General features: G+C 40.6%; 3 protein-coding genes across 3 annotated transcripts in view; 2 read left to right on the top strand and 1 right to left on the bottom strand.

The window, feature by feature from the left end:
* The first annotated feature begins 625 nt into the window (after nt 1-625).
* Nucleotides 626-3,519, top strand: lsm5 (LSM5 homolog, U6 small nuclear RNA and mRNA degradation associated). The gene is made up of 5 exons (XM_069667643.1): nt 626-691; nt 1,189-1,284; nt 1,395-1,422; nt 1,521-1,593; nt 3,247-3,519. The coding sequence occupies exons 1-5, from the start codon at nt 640-642 to the stop codon at nt 3,277-3,279; spliced, it is 282 nt and encodes a 93-aa protein (XP_069523744.1). The 5' UTR covers nt 626-639; the 3' UTR covers nt 3,280-3,519.
* psme2 (proteasome activator subunit 2) lies at nt 3,513-8,010 on the bottom strand. The gene is made up of 11 exons (XM_069667642.1): nt 7,833-8,010; nt 7,527-7,559; nt 7,356-7,418; nt 5,357-5,443; nt 5,171-5,219; nt 4,965-5,062; nt 4,770-4,838; nt 4,625-4,692; nt 4,338-4,392; nt 3,961-4,047; nt 3,513-3,869 (listed from the first exon to the last, which is right to left on the bottom strand). The coding sequence occupies exons 1-11, from the start codon at nt 7,878-7,880 to the stop codon at nt 3,789-3,791; spliced, it is 738 nt and encodes a 245-aa protein (XP_069523743.1). The 5' UTR covers nt 7,881-8,010; the 3' UTR covers nt 3,513-3,788.
* Nucleotides 8,011-8,626: 616 nt separating this feature from the next.
* Nucleotides 8,627-25,336, top strand: part of LOC138595699 (E3 ubiquitin-protein ligase RNF31-like) — a 35,091-nt gene continuing 18,381 nt past the window's right edge. Inside the window, exons 1-21 of the mRNA XM_069667066.1 lie at nt 8,627-8,772; nt 10,459-10,661; nt 10,818-10,964; nt 11,156-11,311; nt 11,403-11,459; nt 12,027-12,144; nt 12,262-12,423; nt 12,909-13,050; nt 14,391-14,542; nt 14,851-14,993; nt 16,130-16,375; nt 16,662-17,003; nt 18,017-18,202; nt 18,293-18,499; nt 18,718-18,891; nt 20,481-20,579; nt 21,586-21,675; nt 21,797-21,911; nt 23,092-23,204; nt 23,414-23,527; nt 25,215-25,263. Coding sequence (XP_069523167.1) covers nt 10,461-10,661; nt 10,818-10,964; nt 11,156-11,311; nt 11,403-11,459; nt 12,027-12,144; nt 12,262-12,423; nt 12,909-13,050; nt 14,391-14,542; nt 14,851-14,993; nt 16,130-16,375; nt 16,662-17,003; nt 18,017-18,202; nt 18,293-18,499; nt 18,718-18,891; nt 20,481-20,579; nt 21,586-21,675; nt 21,797-21,911; nt 23,092-23,204; nt 23,414-23,527; nt 25,215-25,263 — 3,013 coding nt within the window. The 5' untranslated portion in view covers nt 8,627-8,772; nt 10,459-10,460. The remainder of the gene's footprint in view (nt 8,773-10,458; nt 10,662-10,817; nt 10,965-11,155; nt 11,312-11,402; nt 11,460-12,026; nt 12,145-12,261; nt 12,424-12,908; nt 13,051-14,390; nt 14,543-14,850; nt 14,994-16,129; nt 16,376-16,661; nt 17,004-18,016; nt 18,203-18,292; nt 18,500-18,717; nt 18,892-20,480; nt 20,580-21,585; nt 21,676-21,796; nt 21,912-23,091; nt 23,205-23,413; nt 23,528-25,214; nt 25,264-25,336) is intronic.

The raw sequence follows: 25,336 nt of genomic DNA on the forward strand, positions 1-25,336 counted from the left end.
CATATTTTTAAAAAGTTTGACACACTTCTCTTGAAAATTTAGTCAGTACAGTAATATGAACCCTGGTGATAAGTACAATTATTTTCGCTGAAGAAACGCTATAAATGTTCAATATTAATTTTACTATTTCTTAATCAAAAAGTGTCATTTTATGAGATTAACATGTTTTATATTTTGAATCTTGATCTTCAAACTAACTACAGCTGTCACACAAATTAAAATAGGTAAAAACATATTCCGTGTTGTAATGTCATAAAGTTCATATACGAACAAAGCATAAAGCTATATAAAACTGTGATGGGTAATTATCTTGTCCTAGACTCTGTTCTCTTCGTTACATTAAAACAAAGTGACGTCATGTATTAAACCCACAGTGCCATCTTGTGGAAATAAATCGAAAAACACAGTTCAATTTTTGAGTCTTTTCTTTTTCTGTGTAGTCTAGCCAATAGTTTTTTTCTATTAAGTTTCTTAATGTGTTTTTTTTCACTTCATAGATTTACGATAAATGTCAAACTGTCCTCGATAGACTGATACCTGGCAGCCACATATGGACGATCAATTAATGACTCATGTTTGATTGCTTTAGCCTGGCTATTGACGTTATTCTGTCGATTGCTTCTGGCTGGAGACCATTGAATGAAGATGGCGGCTACTCCAGCAACAAATCCTTCTCAGCTGCTCCCACTTGGTTTGTAAATTCTTAATACTGTTGAGTTTCTGTTGTAAATATCTTTTTGTATATCTGTATAATAATTCAGTGTTCGTTGGCCGGAGTTTTGGACCAGAGTTCAGATAATAGTCATGTTTGTTAGCTAGTTAACGTTGGCATCATGCTTTCAGGTGCATACGCATGCTGGTAGTATTAACAGCAGCAGGAATATAAAAATTAAGTGAATGTAATTAAAGAGTATGCATTAACTGTCGGTATAATTTATGTATAATGATATATTATGTATAATTTGCAAGCATTTATGGAGTTACATCTAGAAAATACATTAAATATGACTGAAGCTAACGAATGTTTTCATCGATTAATCTGGGATTTTTCCCCCCGCCACTTAATTAATCGTTCCAGTTTTCTGTAACAAGTCAGAGAATGTCCGTCGTTTTGTATCACAGCCTGTGGTACAATCTTCAAATCATCTCTAATTTGCTATTAAAACATTTTTACTTTACACTTTTCAGAGCTGGTGGACAAATGTATCGGCTCCAGAATTCACATCGTCATGAAAACCGACAAAGAAATCGTCGGCACCCTGCTGGGTTTCGATGACTTTGTCAGTATCCTTTCCAGGTTATAATAAAAAAACATAAATAACACATTATCTTGTGTTTAATTTACTTCATGAATCTACTGTTTGCAAAGATTCGCCCTTGATTCAGTGTTTCAGATATGGTCCTGGAAGATGTGACAGAATTGTAAGTAGTCCTCTTGTTTTTGCATCAAGCACAGGAACGTTTAAGTGAACTGCTCTACCGTTTTGTTGAATGATCTAATCCTTATATGTGTGTTTCAGTGAAATCACACCTGAGGGGAGGCGGATAACCAAACTGGACCAGATCCTCCTCAATGGCAATAACATCACCATGGTATGTGAATATCCTGCGTTTATGGTGCTGTTACATTCACTTTATAGAGAGCTGAAGTCCCTTCCCTTCCGTTGGATCACCACAGGATCTTATGCTGTTAAAAATATGTCAAATAAGTCCAATAATTATTTGATGACATTGATGTATGACCATTTAGATCAACAAAAATGTTTTGAGTTTAAGAAAATGAAGCTGAAAAATACTAAAGGACCACTTCGCTGAACGGGAATCCACTCAGTAAACTACTACCAACTTGACTGATACTTGGCACATTGAAAACGTTTAAAAAAAGGTAGAAATAACTACAAATGTGTTCATGTTGAGAGTTGAAGCTATACATAAGGATGTGTAGTCTTTCTAATACATATACAAGAAAGAGTTTTATGTCAAACTGCGACTCTCTTGATATTCTTTAAATTAACAGACATAAGTTGTAATTTGCAAACAGGATCAAAAATAATTTGTCTCTTATTTCATTACCTCACATATCTTTTTCTGAATTGAGCCCCCTGGTGGGTCACAAGCTGATGTTTGATCAGACCAACAGCAAAGCCAATTTTTCCTGCAGGGCAAGTACATACAAATGTAATACACAGATGCAAATTTGAGTCTCTCGCCGATCAACCAGCGTGAGGAATCTTTATTGACTCTGTCGCAAAACGTCTGTCAGAGACTCTCCCGAAGTCCTGAGGTTACATCAGAAATTGTCGATCCAAACTCCAAAAAGGAAACAAGTTTTGTGCTTGTCTCACCTTGCAGACCGGCCTGACAAGGCATGAATTCAGACTTACTTCAAATATGCATCAGGATGTTGTCAATCTTCGGCCATTTACAATAAAACTGCAGCAGAATCTGTTTTTTTTCTGGAGTTTTGCAAATGTTTTTAGCCTGATTTCAGCCGAAATGTTTCCTGCCATGTAGCACAGAACCCCCTGCTGTACAGCAAAAAAATTGCAATGTTTTTGTCTAAACGCAGCTTTAAAGGGGACATATCCTTTGAATGGATATTCTCACATTTTCATGGGCTTCACATGTTTAGGCGTTTATTGTTCACAGTGAAAAAATGAAAACTGCATAATTCCGTCATCTTCCAGAATCACGTTTAAAAAGGTCGCCTCTGAAACGGGTCGTTCAGAACAGCTGCAGGTTTCTATGTAGAACCTTGCTTTCACTGAAATCGACCAATCGTCATTCACCGTCATTCACCTCAGGCTGCCTTTTCGCACGAGCTTATAGTCAAGTTGTCAAGATTTCAACTTACCACTCTGATACCTCCTGATTCTGGCTCGTTCATATGAGGCAGAACAACCGATCCTAGAGCAGCCATGTTTTAAACTTTGGAGTGACAGCGCTGTGTGTCCGCTCCCCCACGTTGGATCGCACATGGAGGAGGGGCCACGCGGTCACTCCAAAAACTGTCAGCCAATCGTGGCTAAGGTCTAACCTTTGAATGGCAAAACAGCTTGTTCGTTTCAGGAGGAAGGAGAGGCTCCGAAAAATAATTACATTAAAATAGGTTTACAATATTTTAAAATGAAACCAACATAATAGTAAATTGATTGCATAGTTTAAATATGTCCCCTTTAAACCTCCATGTAACCTGTTACTGTTGTTTAAGATGTTTACAGTGTTCTGTTTAACCTTGTTTTGCAGCTCATACCTGGAGGAGAAGGCCCTGAAGTATGAGAATCATCACTTCCAGCTGAAAGTGTTTTGTGTTGTGGAAAGATGCCTTCTCCTTTGTTGTGCTCCTCCGTTGATTTTGTCGTTCTGTTTTTGGATCTTTGCTTCTTGTTCTTGAGGGAGGAAACTTTTCTAACAAGGTTCATAATTGAATATTTGTTTTAAAAAGTGTAAATTGCACGTTACAAAAAAGGATCTTTTGTTTTTTACAAATAAATGAAAATCACACATTTGGGGAAACAAGCTCGTCTTTGTTTATTTTATTTATTTTTTTCATAGTTTTACAACTTAGTGCAAGTGTTGGTACAAAACTAAAGTGTCATCATACAACAGCAGTGCTAAAATGTTTATCCAGTTGTTTTTTTGTTTTGTAGAGAAGAATAAGCAGAATCAGGAACTGATTCAGACGTACACATGGTTTACTGAACAGAGAGAGTTGATTGGAAATGAATTACCCAGTGAACAAAACAATGGAGGGTCGTAGAATCTGCACCTCCTTTCTCGCTCCAGCTTCAGTACATAGAAGGCTTCTCCTCTCCTTTAGGCTTGGTCACCTTGTCGAGGTTCTTGAAGATGATGTCGTAAAGCTCGGCCTAAAGCAGACAGGTTGAAAAACATTGGTTTAAATGTTCCCGTATGACAGCGTGGTGGTAAACACTCCTCACTAGAATCGGTCCGACTTACGTAGAAGCCGCGAATATCGAGAGTGATCACTCTGATCTCAGCGTAGAGGGCCTCGTCCTTCTCGCGGACTAGCGAGCGGTAGTCCATCTGGAGGAAGAGAAAGCAGACTTGAAGGTATTTCTAATAATCTAATTAAAGCATTGAGAATATATCTATTTGCTGGTTTGTCTCTCAGCACTTTCTGATTACCACCATGAAGTCATCTATTGCTTTGTGGGTTTTAGTTTGACATTTTGGCTGTCTCCATCTTGTATTTTTGGAGCTAAAAGTGACCATATTTTCTATTTTACAAAACAAACTTGTGTTCTGTTGATACGGAGATTAATGTAGAAAATAACCTGACCATTCCTTTCAGAATTATAGGTGTAAACACTCACCACATGAGTCTCTTTGGAAGCTTTTCCCACAGCATCTCCCCTCTCTAAAAAGTACCTGGAAATTCAAAAGATCAATCAGGAAATGTGCCTGTAAGTCCGTCATGATAGCAGCCAAAATAAGCATAAAAATGAGACGTTTACTGACTTTGGAAAAAGTCTGAAAAAACACTTTCCTTGGGAAAGAGCTGTCAATTGTTTGTTTACCAAAACAGCTGGTTAAAATAAACATAACCTACAAGTATTTAGAGGGTAAGAAGTCGTTTCCCCAACATTTATGTGCAACCTACTTGTTGAGGTTGGCCTGAAAACCGTCAACTTTGGTCTTCACAGCAGTGATTCTCTCCAAGATTTTCTCCTGCAGTGAAAAACTAATCAGCACACTACACATAATTTGACCAGACGGTGCCTCTGTGTATGGACACGTAAAAGTACCTGGATGGCGACCCCAAAGTCATTTCCATCTTCTATCTTTGGGATGAGGTGCTGAATCCAGCTGGACACCTACAGGAACACAGCAGCAGAAATTTTAACTGGTTAAATCCAGCAGTTCAAAATCATGTCTATTAAACTCAGCGTTTTATAGGGAAACTGGTTAATATGTCTTTACAGTGAGAACGATGCACTTACAACAATGATGGTCTCTCTTAAAGCAACGATCTCAGGTTTCACCCTGTCCAGGAGACTCATGATCTTCTCATTGCCCTTGATGAAGCCACATTTTGGAGCTGTAGGACAGAAGAAAAATGTGGCTTTTTTACTATATGTACATCATTCCAGATGTTACCTGTTACCCTTCACAATAATTAAAAAAACAAGACACAAAAAAGTGTCACCTTTCTTCTTTTTCTTCTCTTCGTCTTCATTCTTATCTGTCTCCATTTCCTGTGGGATCAAATTTACATGTCAAAATCTTTCAATTGTTACAGGAGGAGAAATTACACCTTAGAGTAAAATGATATTAAACAACTTAAGATAAAGTGGTTTGAAAGACAGAGATAGGTGGGTGGAGCTGGTCTCACCTCGTCCTCTGGGGAGGGGGGGTCCGGTATGGGGATGTCCAGAGGAGCCATGAGAGACGTCATGTCTGTGATACTGAAGGCATCGTCCTGAAACATGCGAGGAGGGATGAAGGGTAGAAGTGACAGGTAATCACATGGTTATAATAGGCTTGGGTTTTAAAGCCCCTGGAAACTCAGCTTGAAATAGCAAAAATGCATATATGATATCAGTTGTGAGTGTGTCATAAAGCATCCACCAAAATCTGAGGGAAAATAAACGTTCAGAACCACGAGAGAATCTTCTTGAAAAACAGCTCTTTTGGCTGTGCAGACAATTTCTCAAGACTGTGTAGGCATGGCAGCTCCCGTGTTGATTGACACCTGCCGGGTCCGCCTGTCCGAGTTCTCATGGCAACTGTCAACACAACAATGGCGCATGGGGAAGCAGTGTTTCCTCTAGGATTTTTTTCAGCAGCAGGGTAGAGGGTGTTGTACCACCCAGGTATGTGCGCATGTGCACATCATATCAAAACTATTGCTGTCAGGTGATTAATCTATGAGAAGCACATCACATGTAGACTTACCCTCTTTCTAGATGGTTATTTCTTACTTCCACACTTTAATTGTACTTTCTTCTTCACCTCATTAAGTTTTAATTCACAAACTACTTTAATCTGATCACTTTGCTTCAGTCCCCCAACACACCTGCACCTCTGCTCCCTGCACCACTACTGGCCCCGCTCAACCCCCCCGCCCCCGCTTCTGTCTGTCTCTCTGGCTGCTGTGTTGACTGTCTTCATCAGCAGTCTGTTTCATTAAGTCACAAAAGTTACATATTTTCTCTTACGCAATTCAGTTCTCACAGCACGTGGGTCGCGAGTGCACGAGGAACGTTATTAATGACGTAGCGATCTAAACGATCGATCGTTACCAAATGACATCTCCTTATATAAGCTTTTTAAAGCGCGACAATCAATGTATTTACAGTAGGGACGTACGGAGTTAGACAGACAATATCTCCTCATTTCAGTATAATATTGTGCAGCTTGCTGGAGGGAGATCGCCAGGGAGCTGAAAGTTTGATACTGAGCGCACAGCTGATATGGGCACGTGGATTGTTTACACTGCGTGTTAGAACTGCATATGTATGCCGATGTATGCCGATGTCAGCGATGTGGAGCGGACCCTCTTTTGCCGTTAGAAGTAAACTGGTTCCGCTGTTGTTTATGTGGTTGCAAAGACTTCACGAGTTCACTGTTTCAGTGGTCTTCCTCAATGAGGAGAGGATGGACGATCGTTGATTTGCAGCGGAGATCTCCAAAGAATCGTTCAATTACAACTTCTGAAGCAGCGGCTGCAACAATTCATTAAATGTATGTGGCGGAAACGCTGCTACTTCTCCAAGTCCGCCGCATTTACAAAATAAAGAATGACACGTTGTCATCTCATTTGGTGGATGTGCACCCGGGGACAGCACACACAGGCATGATGGGGAAAAAAAGGCGATCCTTAAGTAGGTAACTGCAACAGGTGTGTGCAGAGATGTTCAAGGTATGTGGGCACGAATTAGCGCAGACTCAGAGAGAGGGGATTGATCGCGAGCCCAGAAGTGTTATTGCACCTGTGAGGGCGAGGCAACTGCTGTTGATTATTTGACATAAACATCTTCACTGACCACGCCCCATTTAACCCCAGCGTCAGGGAAGTTAACAAAGTAAGAATGGCAATAACTCCAGTTTGGATTACAAGTAATTTCTAAAACTTTTAACATGCTTACAAGTATGTACATACGACTTTAAATTGCATAGTGAGAAGGATTTTGTGGTTTTGGGTTTCCAGGGGCTTTAATTCAATATTTCCTATTCTTGCCTACATTGCATTGGTCTCCGTTTTCTTTTAAAATCTGATGATTTTCTGACTGAGCACTTTGTAACATGGATTCTGGAAAATACCTTGAAAAGGATTCATCCAGATTTGTATTATTATTGTGCTTGTGTGTTATAATAGTGAACCGACTGACCTTCAGCAGAGCATCCAGCTGTACAATCTTCAGGGGGATGACGTTGGAGAACAGATTCTCTGCCTGGAAACGTAAAAAACAGACAAGGTTCAGCTTAACATTAATATCCATGTTATTTTTTTAAGAAATAAGCCTTCAACATAATAAATAAGTAAACGTTGCACAACAAACCTCCCGATTCAGCGATTGGCGGAAGTTGTCCACCTATGGAAAATGAAAAACAGGATGATAGGAATGAAAATGTCAATATTTTAAGTGCTGACTCACGTTAGAAAAACTTGTTGGATTTACTTTCGATTTCCTCTCAGAGGGGTGCTTTCCGCTGCTAAAGCAATGCAACTGACTGTTTTTAATTGTTCTTGTTTGCTAGTAACACTTCGTAGACTATCTGATGGAATAAATCACTTTTCAATTCGGACATGCTGATACCTCACGGTCGACATGCGGCTGTAATAGTGCGCGTTAATATCAACTTACCTTAGCTGCACTCTTGCTGCTTATTTTCAGAGTTGATGTCTTCGACATGATTAACGAACTTTTCAAGTTAAGGACAAATAAATACGTCCGTGTGCGTTTTCAAATGAAAGCAGACGCGTGCAGGTTCAAGAGAGGACGGTATGTCTCTCAAGAGGGAGATTTTTATTTCCTGCTCCAGTTTACTTTCGGTTTAATGTCGGAATATGCAGTTTGCTCCTCCCACTGTCTCCCTCCTCTCCTTAAAATAGGTCGTTTCCAGCCTTTTGTTTGTTCAAAATACAGCGGAAGAAATGAATACTAAAGTTAATAAATATTATACCACATATCCTCAGGTCATTGTTAAGTCACGTGATACGATTAAAATATTCATATCAATACAGACAATAAATGTTAACAATTAGAAAAAAAAAGTGGGAAAAAAATTAACATCCTTTATTTTATGTAAAAGCACAACAGCCAGAAAAAAAACAATCAACTATAAGCAAAAGTACGAAAAGTAAAAGCAAGCATGGTCAATGTCAGTTTCTTGTTATATTGTATGCTTTTGTATTAATAAAGATACATAAACTTATAAATAAACAAATAAAGCACAAGTACCTTAAGTTTAACAGTACTTGGGTAAATATACTAAGAAACATTCCAGTTCTTGATAAAGTCAAAAATAAAGCTGGCTTAATTGTAGAACTTCCGCTTTTATTTTGAAGAAAAAAAGTCGCACAGGAAGTAGCGCCGGAAGTCAAAACGTCAAACACGAGTTCCGCATTTAAAGCTAACGTCAGAGCCACAGACAACAGTACAGTAGTGTGAGTGAGAAATTGACCACTGACAGAGATTTTAAAGCTATTATTTTCTTTTCATGGCAACTTAAAGACTTTTCTTCGGCACGTGGACGGCCGAAATAACCGTCGAGGCTCGTGAAGACGGTGACTTAATTGAGCAGGTATGTAGCTGTAACGTTTACGCAGTTGTTTTGTAAGTGAAAGTTTCGGTTTCAAGTAACCTCTTCTGTTGTTATCTAAGTTTCTTGCTAGCATAAGATTCAAAACTAACACCTGACACCTCTAAATTGCTACAGATTGAATGTTATCGTGATGAAATATTTCTGGTGGTGTTATTTGCTTGTGTTTATGATCTCATATTCAGCTGCCCGGTTGTTTACTTCTGCAATGTTAGGAAGAGTGAAGTTATGATTAGCCTGGACTTTTCAAAGTCCTCATGGGGCGAATTAAAAGTGACATTGTTTGTCCCCTTATCTCCCCTGTAAAAAAGGCATGCTTTAGTTTTACAACTTACTCTAAATATAAATGATAAACCTTCTCATGAAATGTGTTACCTTAGCCCTGGTCTCATTGTACACCTCACAAGTGCCAAATAATTTAGTTTAAGGTAGTTTCCTGGTTTTAAATCACCTCCTTACCTCTGATGACTTTGACTGATTACTGCTAGGTTTCCTTAAAGCTGCTGTTAGGAACTTCGTCCGACACCTACCCCTCACCAGGAGTTTCAGACATTAAAAATAACTATAAAGAAATAATCAATGTTGTCGCTGATGGTCTGGTTTGCTTATGTAGGTCATATAGAGACATCAGAATTAATTTCAGGTTCATAACGAGTGGAAAAACTCCTCACAGGAGCTTGAACAGACAATATTTCCACCATTCACTTATAATGTTTAAGGAATTGTAATGTTTATAGCTAATTAATATCATCCCTCTAATGATTTCTTAATTCAATATTATCTAAAGTCCTTTATCGGTTTTAATGCCTCACGTGAAATCATCACTTTGTGGATGAGCTGTATCTTAACTGGCACGATCACATCTTTAATTCTTATGATCATTATTATTTTGGTTTAATACATTTCCTAAAGACACTGTATTTGCCCCCATTTGAGATGTTTTTTTTGGAGAGGTATTTTTATATTTATATGTTATTTATCCTCTCAGAAGTCTGCGTGAGAGATGATTTCACTTTAAAATGAAAGTGAAATCATTGTACGTTTACTCTCTATTTGTCAGTCAGCTTTATTAATAGTTACTTTCCAATAGGTTGAAGGTATCATGCTATACCCTGGTAGTATTGATGGTTGTCGTATTATGTGCATGTGTGTTTATACTCAGTGAATTTCTTTTTTTTTTAGGGATACACGATATTATCGGCACGTTATTGGTATCTGTCGGTTATGGCTTGAAAGTGATGATATTCTGCCGATATTTTCCGACGATAAAACAACAACAATTATGTCTAAATGCTCGATAATTTCCTAAAAAGCTTGTTGAATATTACAGTTTTATTAGAAAATGTTACATACAAATAAATCTGGTTTAAGTACTTTTCTTATATTGCCCAGTGAATGTGTACATTTTAAAAAGCACGATTATTTATTACGGTTATTTTATAAGAGTAGGCATGATATCAATTCCACTACAGGGGAGACTTGATGTTCTCTGCAGTGAGGTGGAAAAAAAACATGTGCCTCGGCAAAAAGGGTTGGAAAATATCAACATATCGGATATCAGCATCAGCATCTTTGATTATGCAATTTACAATAATATACAACAACGAGACATAAAGAATTAGCTCGACATTTTTGCAATGATTTAAACAATTCTTTTTGTTCTTGCAGCCATGAGCAGCTCTGCTTCTGACCAGCTGGAGGAGGTGAGGAGAAGAGCTCAGTCCCTCCTCTCCTCCTCAGGCTCAGCTCAGGATGTGAAGGCCGAGGTCCAGGCTATGGCCAGCCTCCCCCTGCCTCTGTCAGAAAAGTACCGTCACTTTGGAGCGGAGGCCATGCTGAGGGAGAACGCAGTGGGCCGTAACAGACAGGAGGTAAAGCTTCTTGGACTGACACACGACTGTAACTTAAATTATGAAACAGTTGAAGAGGAACCAACTCCTCCCTCACAAATGGCCTGGGTTTAAATGTTACTTTACTCTGTGTGCAGCGACTTGGCACTGCTGACTTACATTTTGCCTCCGCTTCAGGTTAAGGATTCTTTGAGCAGACTGGTCAAGGCATTGAGCGTCCTCGAGAAGTACGGCTGTAACCTGACGAATCCCACCAGGCCCAAATACTGGAGGAACGTCAAGCACAACAACCCCACCTTCAAACGGACGGTGGATGCCATCAGGGTGAGCAAAAATCAGAGAAGTGATGCAAACATTTGTTGACTTCAGAGTTTATATGAGCATTTAAAAGTCACGAGTGTCTCTACTTTTACATATCTTACACATTAATGTTTAACATTCTGTTGCATATACTTCCAGGAGAGCGTCTGAAGGTCTGTCAACATCTTGATTTTATTCCTTGTTTCTCTTCTTAGGGAGGGCGGAGAGTTTTGTTTCTGTACGGTTACACCAACCAGCAGATAGACGGCCTCAGCTTCCCGGATGAAGTCACTGAACCGGATGCTGAAAAAGTTTCTGCACTAACGCTGGAGGTCATGACCTTACGTGCCGAGGTGGACATGATCATGCAGGTATTTATTAGCAGCTGTTTGAATACCTCAAACACCTGTGATGAGCCTCGTTTGTGTTAGAAATTTATGCTTGTTTGTGTTTTTTGTTCAGGGCACACATCCTCAGCCAGAGTACTTAAAAGATATCATCCCATTCATCATCCAGCAGGTGTGTACAAGCAATACCAGTGGCTGTTTACTCCAAGCTGTGTTCTTTTGAAGGTGCACATTTATCCGACAAATGCAGGAACAGAAATAACCTGCAGAATATTTGAAACTGTATGATGTGAGGCGTTTTATCATAGTTGTAAGAAAAGTTTGAGGAGCACCCACCTTTTTCTTGTGTTCCAGCTGCACGACGTGGGAACGATTGTAGTTCCAAGACACGAATTCAGACACTTATTTAGCTCTTGTTCTCAAGGAGCCTGAAAACGGCTCTCTTCCCACATTCCTTCAAGTCACGCATCCCTTTGCCCTCTGCTGCACTTCAAACATATAAGCAGTTAAGGAATATCTTCTAATGTAAGGCAAACCTGAAGTAAGAGAAACCGTCTGTTTCTACCCGCTTGTGGCGATAAATGGGGATTTCTGCAACACAATTATGTCTCTTTGAAAAGTGAAGTAAATGTTCAAAATCCCGACATGCTTTGGTTAACTTACACTGAAATAATAGAACAAACAACAGGATTGCGGCTGTCGTTGTAAAGAGTGTTGACTGTGATGATTGTTCGTTCAGGACATGATGGAGGGTGACTCTGTGCCCGTCACGCCCGGAGAGGAGCAGCAACACGTAGACAACTCACAGGTTCTTTCTCCTTTACGCACACAAGAACCCGGAGGACAACCACCCACAGGTGAGCTCTCACCTCACCTTTAAACCAGTCCTTTTTAGTAGCTTTTCTTCTCGTCTCCTACCACAAGCATTGAACATGTCTCTAAAAGTACTCAAACTATCCTCCTTTTTTCTTCAGGTGCAGGCTCTTCTGCAGCGTGTAATTTGTGTGCTGGACCTTCATCTTTGGTTTGCCCGTCCTGCAACAATCAGTTTTTGTGCGACGCATGCGATGACTTCTTTCACCGCCATCCGGCGAGAGCCAATCACAAGAGAGACAAAATACAGAAAACAAAACAAGGTATGCCAAATAATAAACTGTTTTTTAAGGGGAATTGTATTTTGTATTCTTATCAAGTATTTTTGGGTCCAAATGTTTAACAGACACAAAACGCTTTGGTAGATTGCTTCAGCCAGCAGCAGCAAGTCAAGCCAAATGCAACCACTCAAAGTACATCAACTAAAAGTGCTTGCTTTTACCACTGACAGACTCAGCCAGACTGCAAAAGGCTGTCGGTTAAAGGGACTTGCAGTAAACTAAGCATCCGACTGTTTTCACAAGCACGCGCCAGCTGATATTAACGACATAAATGCCGACACACTTGGCTCAGAATTCAGAAAACTTTATGACCCATTTTCTATGTGAAAGACGGCGCATACCTCGCGCAAAAATAATACAATAGATAGAGCAGATGGGAACACCGGAATCCCCATTTTAAAGCAGGATTTAACTGCAGAACAGAAACTAAAAGTTTGTTTGTTACCTTGTTTTGTGTTTGTCTGCAGAGACCTGCTGCATCTGTGGGATTTCTTCCGTGCACGCTCAGTGCTTCACCTGCGCTCAGAGGCTTTGTCTGAACTGTGACAAGCTTTTCCACTCTCACCCTGACCGCAGAGGCCACAACAGAAGCGTCATCAAAACATCCAGGTGAGGAGAGGAAGGAACTTTAAACCAGCACGCCGTCAGTTCTGCTTCGGATTTGTCCTGTCAGAGCTGATACTGAACTCAGGAAAAGTTATCAGATAATTAACAAACATTTTAAGGAACATTACCTTACACATTTGAATTTAAAATCTTTTTTAAAAAGTATTTTACTTGATTTTTCTGTTCTTTGTACTTTAAACTTTTATTCTAATCAAGTGGACTTTATTGATCTTTTTGATTTGCATTACATGTATCTTTTACGTTTAGTTTTATTTCAGTTCTTATTTAATTGGTTTACTCAATCAGCAATCAGAGGTGGCGAAAGTACACACATTCTATCCTTAAGAAGTTCAGATACTAAAACAAGACTTTGGTAAAAGTAGAAGTACTGATTCAACTCCTTCACTTAAGTAAAAGTAAGAAAGTACAGGCTCTGAGAGTAAGTAAAAAGTAGTAAAAAGTAAAAAGTTTACCTTCCTAACCGACCACTTCTGTGCAAATCTAACTAAACCTCACAATAATAAGAATGATGATAAAAAGACGATTAAACTTAAACATTCTAGCTTAAAATAAAATAAAACTATATACTGCCAATAATGAGCATTAACTTTGTTCTAGAGTCGTAACAACACCAGAAGTTTGAACCTCTTTAAATAACTGGGCAAACCGAGAAAAGTCCTCGGCACACTCAGATAGTTTTCTTCGTTGATGATCACTGGACACGGTCTGGTTTTGCTGCAAGCCAAATTTAAGACAGTATAATAAATCTGGATCATTTTTTACAGCTTTGAAATCAGTCTTGATGTTGGGACGGCAGCGTGCAGAGACCGCAATAAAAATAGCAGATAATTCCCCTCACATTAAAACTAAAGTAACGAGCCTGTTTAGAGAACGTAAGGAGTCGAAAGTGCAGATTTTTGTGTTCAAATGTTGCAAGTAAAAGTAAAAAGTTGTCAGAAAAATAAACACTCAAGTACAGATACCTGAAAAATCTACTTAAGTACAGTAACGAAGTATTTGTACTTTGTTACTTCCAACCTCTGCCAGCAATGAATAAGGTACATTGATCTTTCAGGTTAACTTTCATGTTTGTGTTACAGATATCATTTTCTTCCCTTCCTTAGTTTTATCCTTTTCCTTTAATCTGCAGTCTTATACGTTTTCTGTTTTGTCTTAGTGTTGGATTTCCTACATTGCTTTTGCATTGTTATTATTGGACCACACTGTTTTAGTGTGGATTGAATTAATAACCTCTTGCAAAAGTTGTGGTGCTCTTAAAGAAAGAAAAGCAGCAGCTAGACTTTATTCTAACGTCTTGTTATTGCTGCTCTGTCCTCCTCCAGTCCGTCTCTGTCACCGTGGGAGTGTGCTCACTGCACCACAGTGAACGAGATGCAGGCCGTCCTCTGCACCACCTGCGAACGACCTCGGCTCGCCACGCCTGCCTCCACCGTTCAAGACAGCCTCACGTCAGTTCCCTCTTCTCCCAACTCAGGTGAGACTTACGGCACACTTTAAATACATGAGGATAAACTTTATTCATGCAGCACCTTTAAAAACAAAGTCACAAAAGAACTTCATATATCCTAGTTAATTAATTCATCTGTTTTATCTGCATTATTTGTTCCTTTTTCTGCTTGGTGTATGAGCAGTTATGGTCCTTAGTTTGTGCTCGTGGCTTGTGCAATAATAGAATTTTATTGCAGCATGTTTAACAAGGTTTTAATAAACTAATAAACCTCGATATGACAAAATGTGCTGTTGAACGTGCAGCAGTTTGAATGTCTTTGTTTGATGCTGCAGAGTGGCAGTGCAAGACCTGCACGGTCATGAATCAAGGCAGCAGCATCCTCTGCACGGTGTGTGAGCGCCCTCGTTTGGCCACCCGCCCGCCTGTCACTCCGGTGCTGTCCAGTCCAGGATCTCTGTCTGACTGTGGAACAAAGGTCCGTCTCACGGCTGCCGATACATTTCTGTGTCTTTATCATTTCGGGATATTTGGGGTCCCATTTCTTCTGAGTTATTAGCTGAATCGTCTGTTTTGGTTCTCTCTCACCGCTTCATTTTCACTCCCTGCTCAGCAGCAAACAGCAGACAGACACAGATGGAGACAAGCTGGTGAACTTAGGGAAGCATTTAGCAGCTAAAGAGACAAGATAATTCCTTCAGGAGTTGGTGGAGACCAAAAACAGAGTGAATATTAGACAATGACTAACCAGGAGGACACGAGTCCAGACTCCAAATGTGTCGTTGTAAAGCTACAAAACTATAAGATGTGTGAATAAGCCAAGACAGTCTGGCAGCAGACCTGCACTCTCAGGTCGGTTCTGTTGCAGCCTCCTCTGTCAGGACGCAATGGACGCAAGAAATTACAAAATTAAATCGTGTTGATACTTTTTTAGCGTTTCAGTCTTTTATATATTTCAATTGTTCTGCTGTTACGCTGGCTAACACCTACACATCTTATTTACACTCGCTATTGATGTAAAAACGGGAGAGAATGATGTCAATTCATACAAAAAATAAAGCTCGTTTAGTCTGCAGTTGAAGCTTACAGCTCTCTTCTCCTTCTAAAAAAACGTCTCATTCAGAATTCCCCTTTGTAAAATAACATAGTTCAGCATTTGTACGCCTTTATGTTAGAGAGAGGACAGGGGATAGTGGCGGAAAAGGGGGAAGAGAGAGTGGGGATGACACGCGGCGAAGGGCCGAGGGCGGGAGTTGAGCCCGGGGCCGCCGCATAGAGGACTCTAGCCTCTGTGTATGGTCACCGATTTTACCAGTGAGCTAAACCGGCGCCCAACCTGAAGACCTTTAGAGGAAATAAAGGCCAATAATTATTTTAATGTGTGTTACGTGCATTTCTCGGCCGTTAGACCTGAAGCGTCGACTTGATTTCAGTCTATTTTGTCATTTCTTGTGTCCATTTCTTGCGTCATTTCCTCAAACCAAAAAGTGTCCCTTTATTACAGAGTTTAATGTGCTGCTCTCCTTCCTCTGATTTTCTGCATATTTAAGTTTTGTCTACTTTTATCATCTTAACATGTATAATAATAATGTATAATTGTGTTATCTTTCACAGTGGATGTGTCAGTTCTGCACCTATGAAAACTCAAAGCCCAATCTGGTGTGTGAGATGTGCAACCAGGCGTGTAAAGACTCGGCTGGAGTTTCCCTGCCGCAGTCGCTCCAGCAGACTCCCACCTCCGGCGCTAAAGATCAACCCCAGCCGGGCGTGAGGCCTCAGCCCAAGCCCAGAGTGAACCTGGAGCTGAGGAGGCAGAAGATGATGAGGGAAGACGGCCTCAGTCTCATCAACCAGATCAGAGTAGGTCTACACTGAGAGAGCTCACCCAGCCACGATATTTTATTTTAAGATATTAGCAGGGGATCTGTGAGCCTGTGAAAAATGCCTCTTGAAATCACCTTTTACTCAACAAACTGTCGAAAGCAAATCCTCTCTGCTGTGAAGACTCAGAGGCAAAGACTCAGGACAAAAAAACATAAAACCCTGACATTTGAAAGGTTAAAAATTGGGAATGTTTGCTTTAAAATGGTTTAAATTAGTAGACATAAAGACATAAAGACACATCTCACCTGTTCCTCCGTCACAGGAAGCAGAAAAGCAAGGCGTCAGTCCTGAGGAGGTGTACGCCGCCATCGGCATGTGCGGCGGCAGCAACACAAACCCCTGTGACTGGCTGACGTCAGAGCTGCCTCACCTGCTGGATGAAATCTGCGCCATGGCTGCCTCTGTCCAGCTGAACTACAAAGCAGGGGATGCTGGGACACAACCCGAGGTGGAGAGAGACGGAGACGGGACCGAGCGGAGCAGTTTGAGCGTCACAGGTGGAGGTGTGAAGCTGTCCCGAGCGGAGGCCAAGCTGGCCTGGCTGGCAGCAGGAGGGAACACAGAGAGAGCTGTGAGACAGCTGCTGAGAGACAGACAGTTCAAGGTAGGAGTACACGACAACAAATGTTCATGCTAAAGTTTGGATACAATCTCTTTTGTCATGATGTTGATAAACTGGTTTTAAAGGAGCAGTTGGACAAAGCCGCTGTCAGTCACAGCTGGTGTTCTCTGTAATCAATAGAAGCAATAATATTTGAAATTTGTGCCATAACTGTGGAGAGAGTTGTACAAACAGTTTGTGGTTTCGCCCGTTATACATTCCTACAACACCCAGCGTGCATTGCGCCCCTCCCTCTGAAAGGAACGGCTCAGCGAGAGACGCAGGAGTGAAATGTGACCGTTTTGCTGCAGGCGACGGCTCAGAGCGGGACAGAATCTCAAATACGATGAGAATATACCGGTGGATCGTCTAAAACATCTTCAGGTCTGCAGGCTGCATTTCAAACCTGACGATCCTCCAAAGGCACAGAGCCAAATTGCATTTTTTTTCCTACCACAATGGCATTAACTCCCCATGATGGCATGAGAGGACTGAGGTTGAAAATCAGCGAACTGGCCCTCTTTCATTCAGCCAACAGGACACCAGGGGGAGTAGAGTCCCATTAATGAAAAGCAGCTTTTCTACAGATTAAATAAAAAGGGAGACACAGGACGTCTCCTGTAACTCCGGGCTTTCTGACCTTGTCTGATAACTCAGAACAAAGAGGGTCTGTGGTGTGCAGGGAGGGAAATGTAGGAGTGCTGTGTGACCCTCTTAACCCTGGTTTATGATGTAGAAACTCCTCTGAGAACACAAAGATACCTTTCAGCTGAGGGCAAAGTTAAACAGAGTTAAACAATAAAATGTTAAGGTAGAGGAAGTTTCTTAAAGGCAAATATACTCTGGAGTCTTTTCCATTATACTGAGGACATTTACATACCAGCAGGTGTGGCATGTTGCAGTTTAACCTTGCTTATAGGATCACAATACATTCCAGTATATTTCCAGATTGTTGCCAGTACATGTTGAGCTGTAACCTCCCTCCCTGCTGTGTGTGTGTGTGTGTGTGTTTGCAGATGAAGGAGCTGCACTCTCTGGGCTTCAGGGACGTGTTGCAGTGTGAGGAGGCCCTGCGGCAGAGCGGAGGAGAGGTGAAGGGGGCTCTGTCTCTGCTGCAGCGCCCCCTCCTGGAGCACTTCCATCAGCGTATCTGGACTGAACAGCCGGAGCCGCCGATTGATCCCAAACACCCAGACAAACAGGTTAGACTGCACGCTGGGCTGTCTGCGTGCACCTGTGCTGTTTGTGCAGTCTTTTAATATCATGTTAACTCTTTGTGTGCTTCTCCACAGAGGATGTGCAGGCGTCTGCTGGCTCTGTACGACCTGCCCAGCTGGGGGCGCTGTGAGCTCGTCCTCTCGCTGCTTCAAGAGCCAGACGCCTCCTACACCCTGGAGGACGTGGTGCAAGCTGTGAAAGAGTCACCTGACAAAGATTTCATCAGGCGTCTCCTCAACAACGAGTGTCCCTGCTGTTTTTGCATCTTCCCCTGCAGCAAGGTGAGTCAGCGACGAGGGCGTGCTGGGTCAGAGGTCAATAGAATTTGCCAATTCCTTTAATTTAGATTTGAGTGAAAACAGGTAAAAATGTAATCAATTTGTTTCTTAATGAATGCAGACTCTTAAAAAATGATCCTCATGTTTGCTCTAATAGTCAGAGCAGTTTCAGAGTTACGTGCACAGCTCCTCATTTCTTCTTCTCCTCTCCCGCGTTGCAGATGCAGTCTCTGACTTCCTGTCAGTGCTCGGTGTGTCACGACTGCTTCAGGCAGCACTTCACCATCGCCGTGCGAGACAGACACATCCGAGACATGGTGTGTCCCGTCTGCAGCGGGCCGGACATCAACGACCCCGAACAGATGGACAGCTACTTCTCCACGCTGGACATACAGGTGCGTGCAGGCAGGACAGGACATCTGATTGGCTGCTTCACTTTGGGTTTCAAGACTGTGCCTGTTCAGATTTAGCTTAAAATTATTACTTATTATGATAATTTCTTTTACAATTAAATCTTTTTCCATCTTTTCATTTAAATATTAAAACAGAGTCTACAGCAGAACAAGTAAAAGACACATAAAGTCAACATAGTTTGCTAACACGCTAAAGTTAGTCTCTCTCTGTTAAAGCTCTCTTATCATACCAGACCAACAGAGGCTGTAACAGCAGAAACATCAGAGTTTAATTTGAATGAAGAAAATGTGTTTTATATATATATATATATATATATATTTTTAGGCTTTTATGCCTTTGAGGGAGAGAGATCAGTGGATAGTTACGGAAACAGAGGAAGAGAGAGTGGGGACGACATCGAGGCCTGCAGCCTCTGTACATGGGACAGGCGACCACCGAGCTAAACCAGCACCCTGAGAATATGTGTTTTATTTAACAAAATAAGGGTGTGTTATTTGTTTTTTCAAAATAAAAGTCTAAATTTAAAGTTAAAGATATAATTACACATATTTGATTAAGTAAAATGACACATAAAGGGATACTCTACTTCACTTTACACCACATGTCACTCCACTGCTCACACCCCTCCGCTGGCTCCCAGTCGACACTCGCATCAAATTCAAACCCTGTCGCTCGCTTACAAAACGGCAACAAAAACGTCTCCTGCCTACCTGAACGCCCTCATCCAGGTCTACACTCCGTCCCGCCCACTACGCTCTGCCAGTGAAAGGCGCCTGGTCCTCCCATCTCAACAGGGCCCTTAGTCTCTAACTAGACTCTTCTCCTCAGTTGCTTTGCACAAAACCGTCTGCTCCATGAAATTGTAACATTGTAACACTGTACTTGAAATCTGCCCCCAATGAGCAGCGTAAAATGTGGATCTGAGTTTTCAAAGGACATGAAACTTTCTTGTATTGCACAAATAATTTTTTTAAACCATCAATAGTATTTTGTTTTTATCTTAGTACATGCACAGATATGTTTCAAAGCATTTCTTACATGTTTAAACTGTTTTTAAATTACCGTAAAATCTGGAATATATAGTATCCCAGAGCGAAAAAAGGTTTTCTAAAGATATTTATTAATAACAACTTAGTTATTTCAACACTATTTCAATTTATTTTTATTTAAAACACATTCAAAACACACACAGACATAATCCTGCTAGCTGCAGGCGCTGAAGTTGAGCTCAGCCTACGCTAACATTGATTGTTGTGAGGATGGCGGCTGCACTGGCGGTCATGACGGAAGCTTTAGCTAGATTATAGCGCCATTGTCTGGGTAAAATACCGTAACACAATAAAATACCTCCCTGTATTTTATACTGGTATATTGGTCGCTCCGGTGTATAGGACGCAGCCAACTTTTTAGATGAGGTACCTACAGGAAGGATATATTCATGATTATGTCAACACACTTTTAAAACAACTTGAAATGCATAGAACTAGTATCACAACACATGAAATATTATAATAAGAATATTGTGTTAAATTATTTTAACACAACAGTACATTTGTTGTTGTTTTTGCAGCTGCGGGGCTGCCTGGAGCTGGACGTGTACGACCTGTTTCACAAAAAGCTGACGGAGCAGACGCTGATGAAAGACCCAAAGTTCCTGTGGTGTTATCATGTGAGTTTTTTTCCAGCGTCATAAATCTGCCCACAGTTCTTTCTCTATCAGCTCTCATAAATCTGATTTCCTCCTCCGCCTGTAGCTCCCATCCCTGCTGTTCATACTCACTTCCCTTTAATTGGTTTGGCTGTTTTTGTTGCTCTGTTAGAGGGCGAGGGGGGAATGATGGAAAAAGCAACATAAAGTGACAATAAAAAACAGCTTTAATGATTCTGGTGCAGGAGAATTAAATCATATTTATTATTATTAATTATTGTTAATTATTATAGAATTAAATTATGTAGATAAGCAGATGTATATGTAAGTGATAATGCAGTTCGATTGTGATTAGCACAATCCCTAGCAACGGTCTGTTCTGCATAGCAACGGTCTGTTATCGAGAAATAGCAGACCTCGGGATGTTGGAATTGGCCAATCAGAACCAAATATTTAACAATAACCGTCGTTTTTCAACAAAATTATTTAGATTTGAGCAGATTTTAACTTTTACCAAATGAAAAAAAATTAACACATTCAAAAACAACAATAACTTTAATTCAAATCCACTAAAAGTTTAAACTGAGGCCCTTTTTCTTTGTTTTTAATGTTTCTTTATTACATTTTTCTTGTGTAAAATCTATTAATACCTACTTATATTTTTCCTCCCTCTTTTTTTTAAGAGAGAAAGATCTTTTGATCGTCTTTTTAGTGTTAAGATGCTTCAGATCTATTTTGTCCTTCCTCCTTTTGTCCTTAATTTATCAGATCCTGTCACTTTCTGAGTGTTTTCTCCTTTTAATTTAATATTTTTAAATCTCAGTCTTTATATTCTGTGTGTTTCTGTGGCTTGAAGAGATATTGATTCCTTTAACAAAATCAAAACAGTTTACTTTTAAACACAAGGAGGAGAAATAATCAAAAGATAAGAAGATAAAATAAGTACAAATGACTCCAAAAATGATGCATATTTACATTAAGTCTGGTGTAAAGGATGAGATGTAATTAATGTCTTTGTCTTCCTCAGTGCACCTATGGCTTCATCAATGAAGGAGACCAGCTGAAGGTCACCTGTCTGTCCTGCCACAAGAGTTTCTGCGCTCAGTGTAAGAAGCCTGTGAGTATAAGAACCGACACATTAGCACATTAAAGAGTCTGCACGACTTATCTTATCTCAGGAATTCAGCCTTGAACCTTCGGCTGCTCTTCACCCATGACTTCCTCTCCTCTGTGTTCAGTGGGAGCCTCAGCACCAGGATCTCTCCTGTGAGCAGTTCCAGCAGTGGAAGAGGGAGAACGATCCGGAGTACCAGAGGCAGGGCCTGGCCGGATACCTGAGAGACAACGGCATCAGTGAGGACACAAACTTTACTCACATTAACCACAAGTTTTCTGCTTTTTAGCTTCATCGCTCCACCGCTGTTTACACACGAATCAGCCACTTACTTACACTCTGAAGTAAGACGGAGAATTAGGGCCATTATTAAAAAAACACGGAGCTGGAGGAGAAGAGAAACATTCAGAGAAAACACTCAGAAATTCAGAGAATAAAGTCGTAAATTTACCAGAAAAAATGGCAAATTTTTGAGATTAAAAGTCATTTATTTGCAAGAAGCAAAAACTAGGAAAATAGTGATTATAGGAGTGTTTTTGTATGATTTTTTTTTGTAATGCAGGTGTGTTTCCTTTCAGTATCCGTCATGAGTAAATGGGTAAACGGGGAGTATAGAAACGTGTGTTTCTGCAGCAGAGGGTCGCTCAGTCTTTCTCCTCGATGAAGTCTGCTTCTTGTGTGCAGCGAGGCTAAATATGCTCCGAGCTCCGTGCCATGCACGCCTGTGTGAGCAGCAGAGCCAACAGGGCAGAGAGGAGACACAGGCGTTTTTTTTCTGGTAACGAGTTTAATCTCGGAATTTTCAAGTTTTTTCTCAGATTATTCCTCTTCTCCTCCGACTCCGTTTTGTTTTTGTTTTTGACAATGGCCCTAATTCGCCGTCTGCTATCCTTTTACACACTTGCAGGAAAAAAGGCAAACAGCGTCCCTCTTCCTGCTTTTGATTCATTTACCTTTTTCCTATTTTGTAACTGTGCAATGACATCATGTTTACATTAGGGCTGCTACTTGGGATTATTTTTGTTATCCATTTATCGACTGATTGTTTTTTTAAATCGATAAAACTTTAAATTAGAAATATTATGAAATATACAATTTCCCAGAGCTCTAAGTGTCGTCTTCATGTTGTTTTTGTTTGTCAAACTAATTTTAAATCCCAAAAAGCAGCAAATCGTTTCATTTATCAAACAGGAAGTGACATTTTTGCTTAAATGTTGCTGTTTTTTGCGTATTTAAAGACAAGAAACGCAAAGGAAATGTAAAGTTTAAGCACACGTTCTTCAGTTTTCTTTCAACCGAAGCTTTGAACTGCTGTAGTTCTAATTTACACATAAAACTTCATCTAAACCAGCCCAACACTTCTGCACACAGTCACCTTGTTCTGTAATAACAGATTCACCTGTACGTGTTGTCTTGCAGCCTGTCCTAGCTGCAGGTTCCAGTACGCTCTCACCAAAGGCGGCTGCATGCACTTCAGCTGCTCCCAGTGCAGGTACCAGTTCTGCAGCGGCTGCAACAACCCCTACCACAAGGTGAGCTGGAGATACATCAGCAGGTCGTAGTTTGTGCTCCTTTGCGTTGTTCTTACAGTGCATTACCACCTGTTTATGTGCTATACAGTTATCATGAAGTGGAGAGAGAAAGTACCCACATTTTTGCCTTCAAGGGATGTAAACTATTACAATGAAACAACTTGCCCTCTCCTGTGTATTTATTGTGTTTGTGTCGTTCTGTCTTGCAGACTGTTTGTAAGACGCCCCAGTGCGCTTACACCGGCCTACATGCCCATCACCCCAGAGACTGTCTCTTCTATCTCAGAGACTGGGAGCCGCCCAGGCTGCAGGCCCTGCTGCAGGTGGGGCCACTCTTTCTTTGGCTGTGTTTATATACTTAATTAAAAGATTTTTGAGGGGGATTTTTCACCTTTATTAGATCGTGAAGCTGAAGAGAGACAGGAAATATGGGGAGGAGAGAGTGGGGGGATGACATGCAGCAAAGGGACGAACCTGCGTTGAGGGCTGTAGCCTCTGAATATGGAGCGCCTGCTCTCCCCACTGAGCTAAACCAGCATGCCTTATACACTTAGTGTAATGTCAGCTGTATTTTTTATAGTTTTAATTTCCTGTTTGGACTTTAACATGTAAGAAATGGTGAAATATGTCGATCAAGACGACGTCCTCAATAATCTTGTTTTGTCCACAACTAAAAACAATCAGTTTGCTGTCACAGAGGAGGAAATAAATATTATTATCATATATCATATTTATAAATATTATCATGTATAATCCTATTTAAGAAGCTGGAATGAAAGAAATTTGACATTTTTTCTTTAAAAATCATCCTAACAGATTAATTAATTTTTTTTAAATAGTTTGTGATTCATTTAATAGTTGATAATCGATTAATTGTTGCAGCTCTTTCAGTTGTTCAGGTCAGATAAGGAAAAACGTGATGCAAACAAAAGAAAAGAAAAAACTTTATTGATCTTTTCTTTATTTACACAGACAATGTAAGGTCATGAAACACCTTTGCAGTATTCGATGCTTTAAATGGCTTCTTGTTTTAACTGTAACTCATCTCTGGAGGAACCAGCTGGTGTCCAAGACTGCGGTTCATCTTTTTTTAGCTTCTTCTTTGAGTTTTGTTGGTTTGTTCTAGTTGTTTTTGTGAGCCTTCAGTTAATGCTTTGGTTGTTTATTTAATAAATCTCATGTATTTGAGTGTCTTAAGGTGTTTCCTGCGGTTATTTTGGATCAATTGTGGATAGTTGTTAGCCCCATAGGGCTGCCTTAGGGTCGGCGTAACAGGCTAAGGGCCCGATCAGACGGAGCGCATTTTGAAGGCTGTAAAACGCGAGGCGCACCGCACTGCCTTTTCTGTTGAAGCCTACGGAGAAAAAAAAAGAGCGGCTCACTGCACCTTTTTTTTCTACTGTTGTTAAGGCAACCAACGAATCATTAGCTGTCATTAACCTGACCCAGTTATTGTAAACTGACAGAAGGCCCGCCTCTCCTTTCCCCGCCTTGGACAATGAGAAAAATCGCCCATGACGTCGGGCGCTTTTCTGCTTTTTAGTTGAAGTATTTTCAACTCGAGGCGCTCGGAGCGTTTCCTAAAAACCCGAGCAAAAACGCAACGCAAAAGCAGCGCACAAAAAGCGTCCCTCTCATTGAAAACAATGACAAAAAAGCCCCAGCTGCTAAAATGCGTTCTGTCTGATCGGGCCCTAATACTTTTACTTCCTGGAGAAAGTTTCCCACAAATGTATGTGGTGGCAAACCAGCAAAAATACATGTAAATTGTGATATATTTCTATGTTCTTCTGACACCACAAAAACCTTTACTGCGCTGTTTTAGCTTTAATAGTTTGTCAGACAGGAAATCTTCAATACTTCACTTCCTGTGTGCAAACGACGCTCTTGTAAACGCTAATTAAAACTTAGATTACATTTAAGACAAGAATGTTAGAGTAGAAAAGTGGACAAAAAGAAGCTGTATGAGAATAAATTATTTGAATCTTTTGTTTTTCTTTCTCTCCTCAGAAAAGCGGCGTGGAGTTCAACACAGATCCTTCAGACGGAACTCAAACTGGTAAAACGTCCTTTTGTTCAGCTGGTTTTCCTTTCCTTTCATCTAACTCATCGTGTTCAGAAAGCAAACAAAC

This window comes from Semicossyphus pulcher, unplaced genomic scaffold (assembly GCF_022749685.1).
Source record: "Semicossyphus pulcher isolate SPU_LCO1_2020_fin unplaced genomic scaffold, fSemPul1.0.p SCAF_18, whole genome shotgun sequence".
Taxonomy (NCBI): Eukaryota; Metazoa; Chordata; class Actinopteri; order Labriformes; family Labridae; genus Semicossyphus; species Semicossyphus pulcher.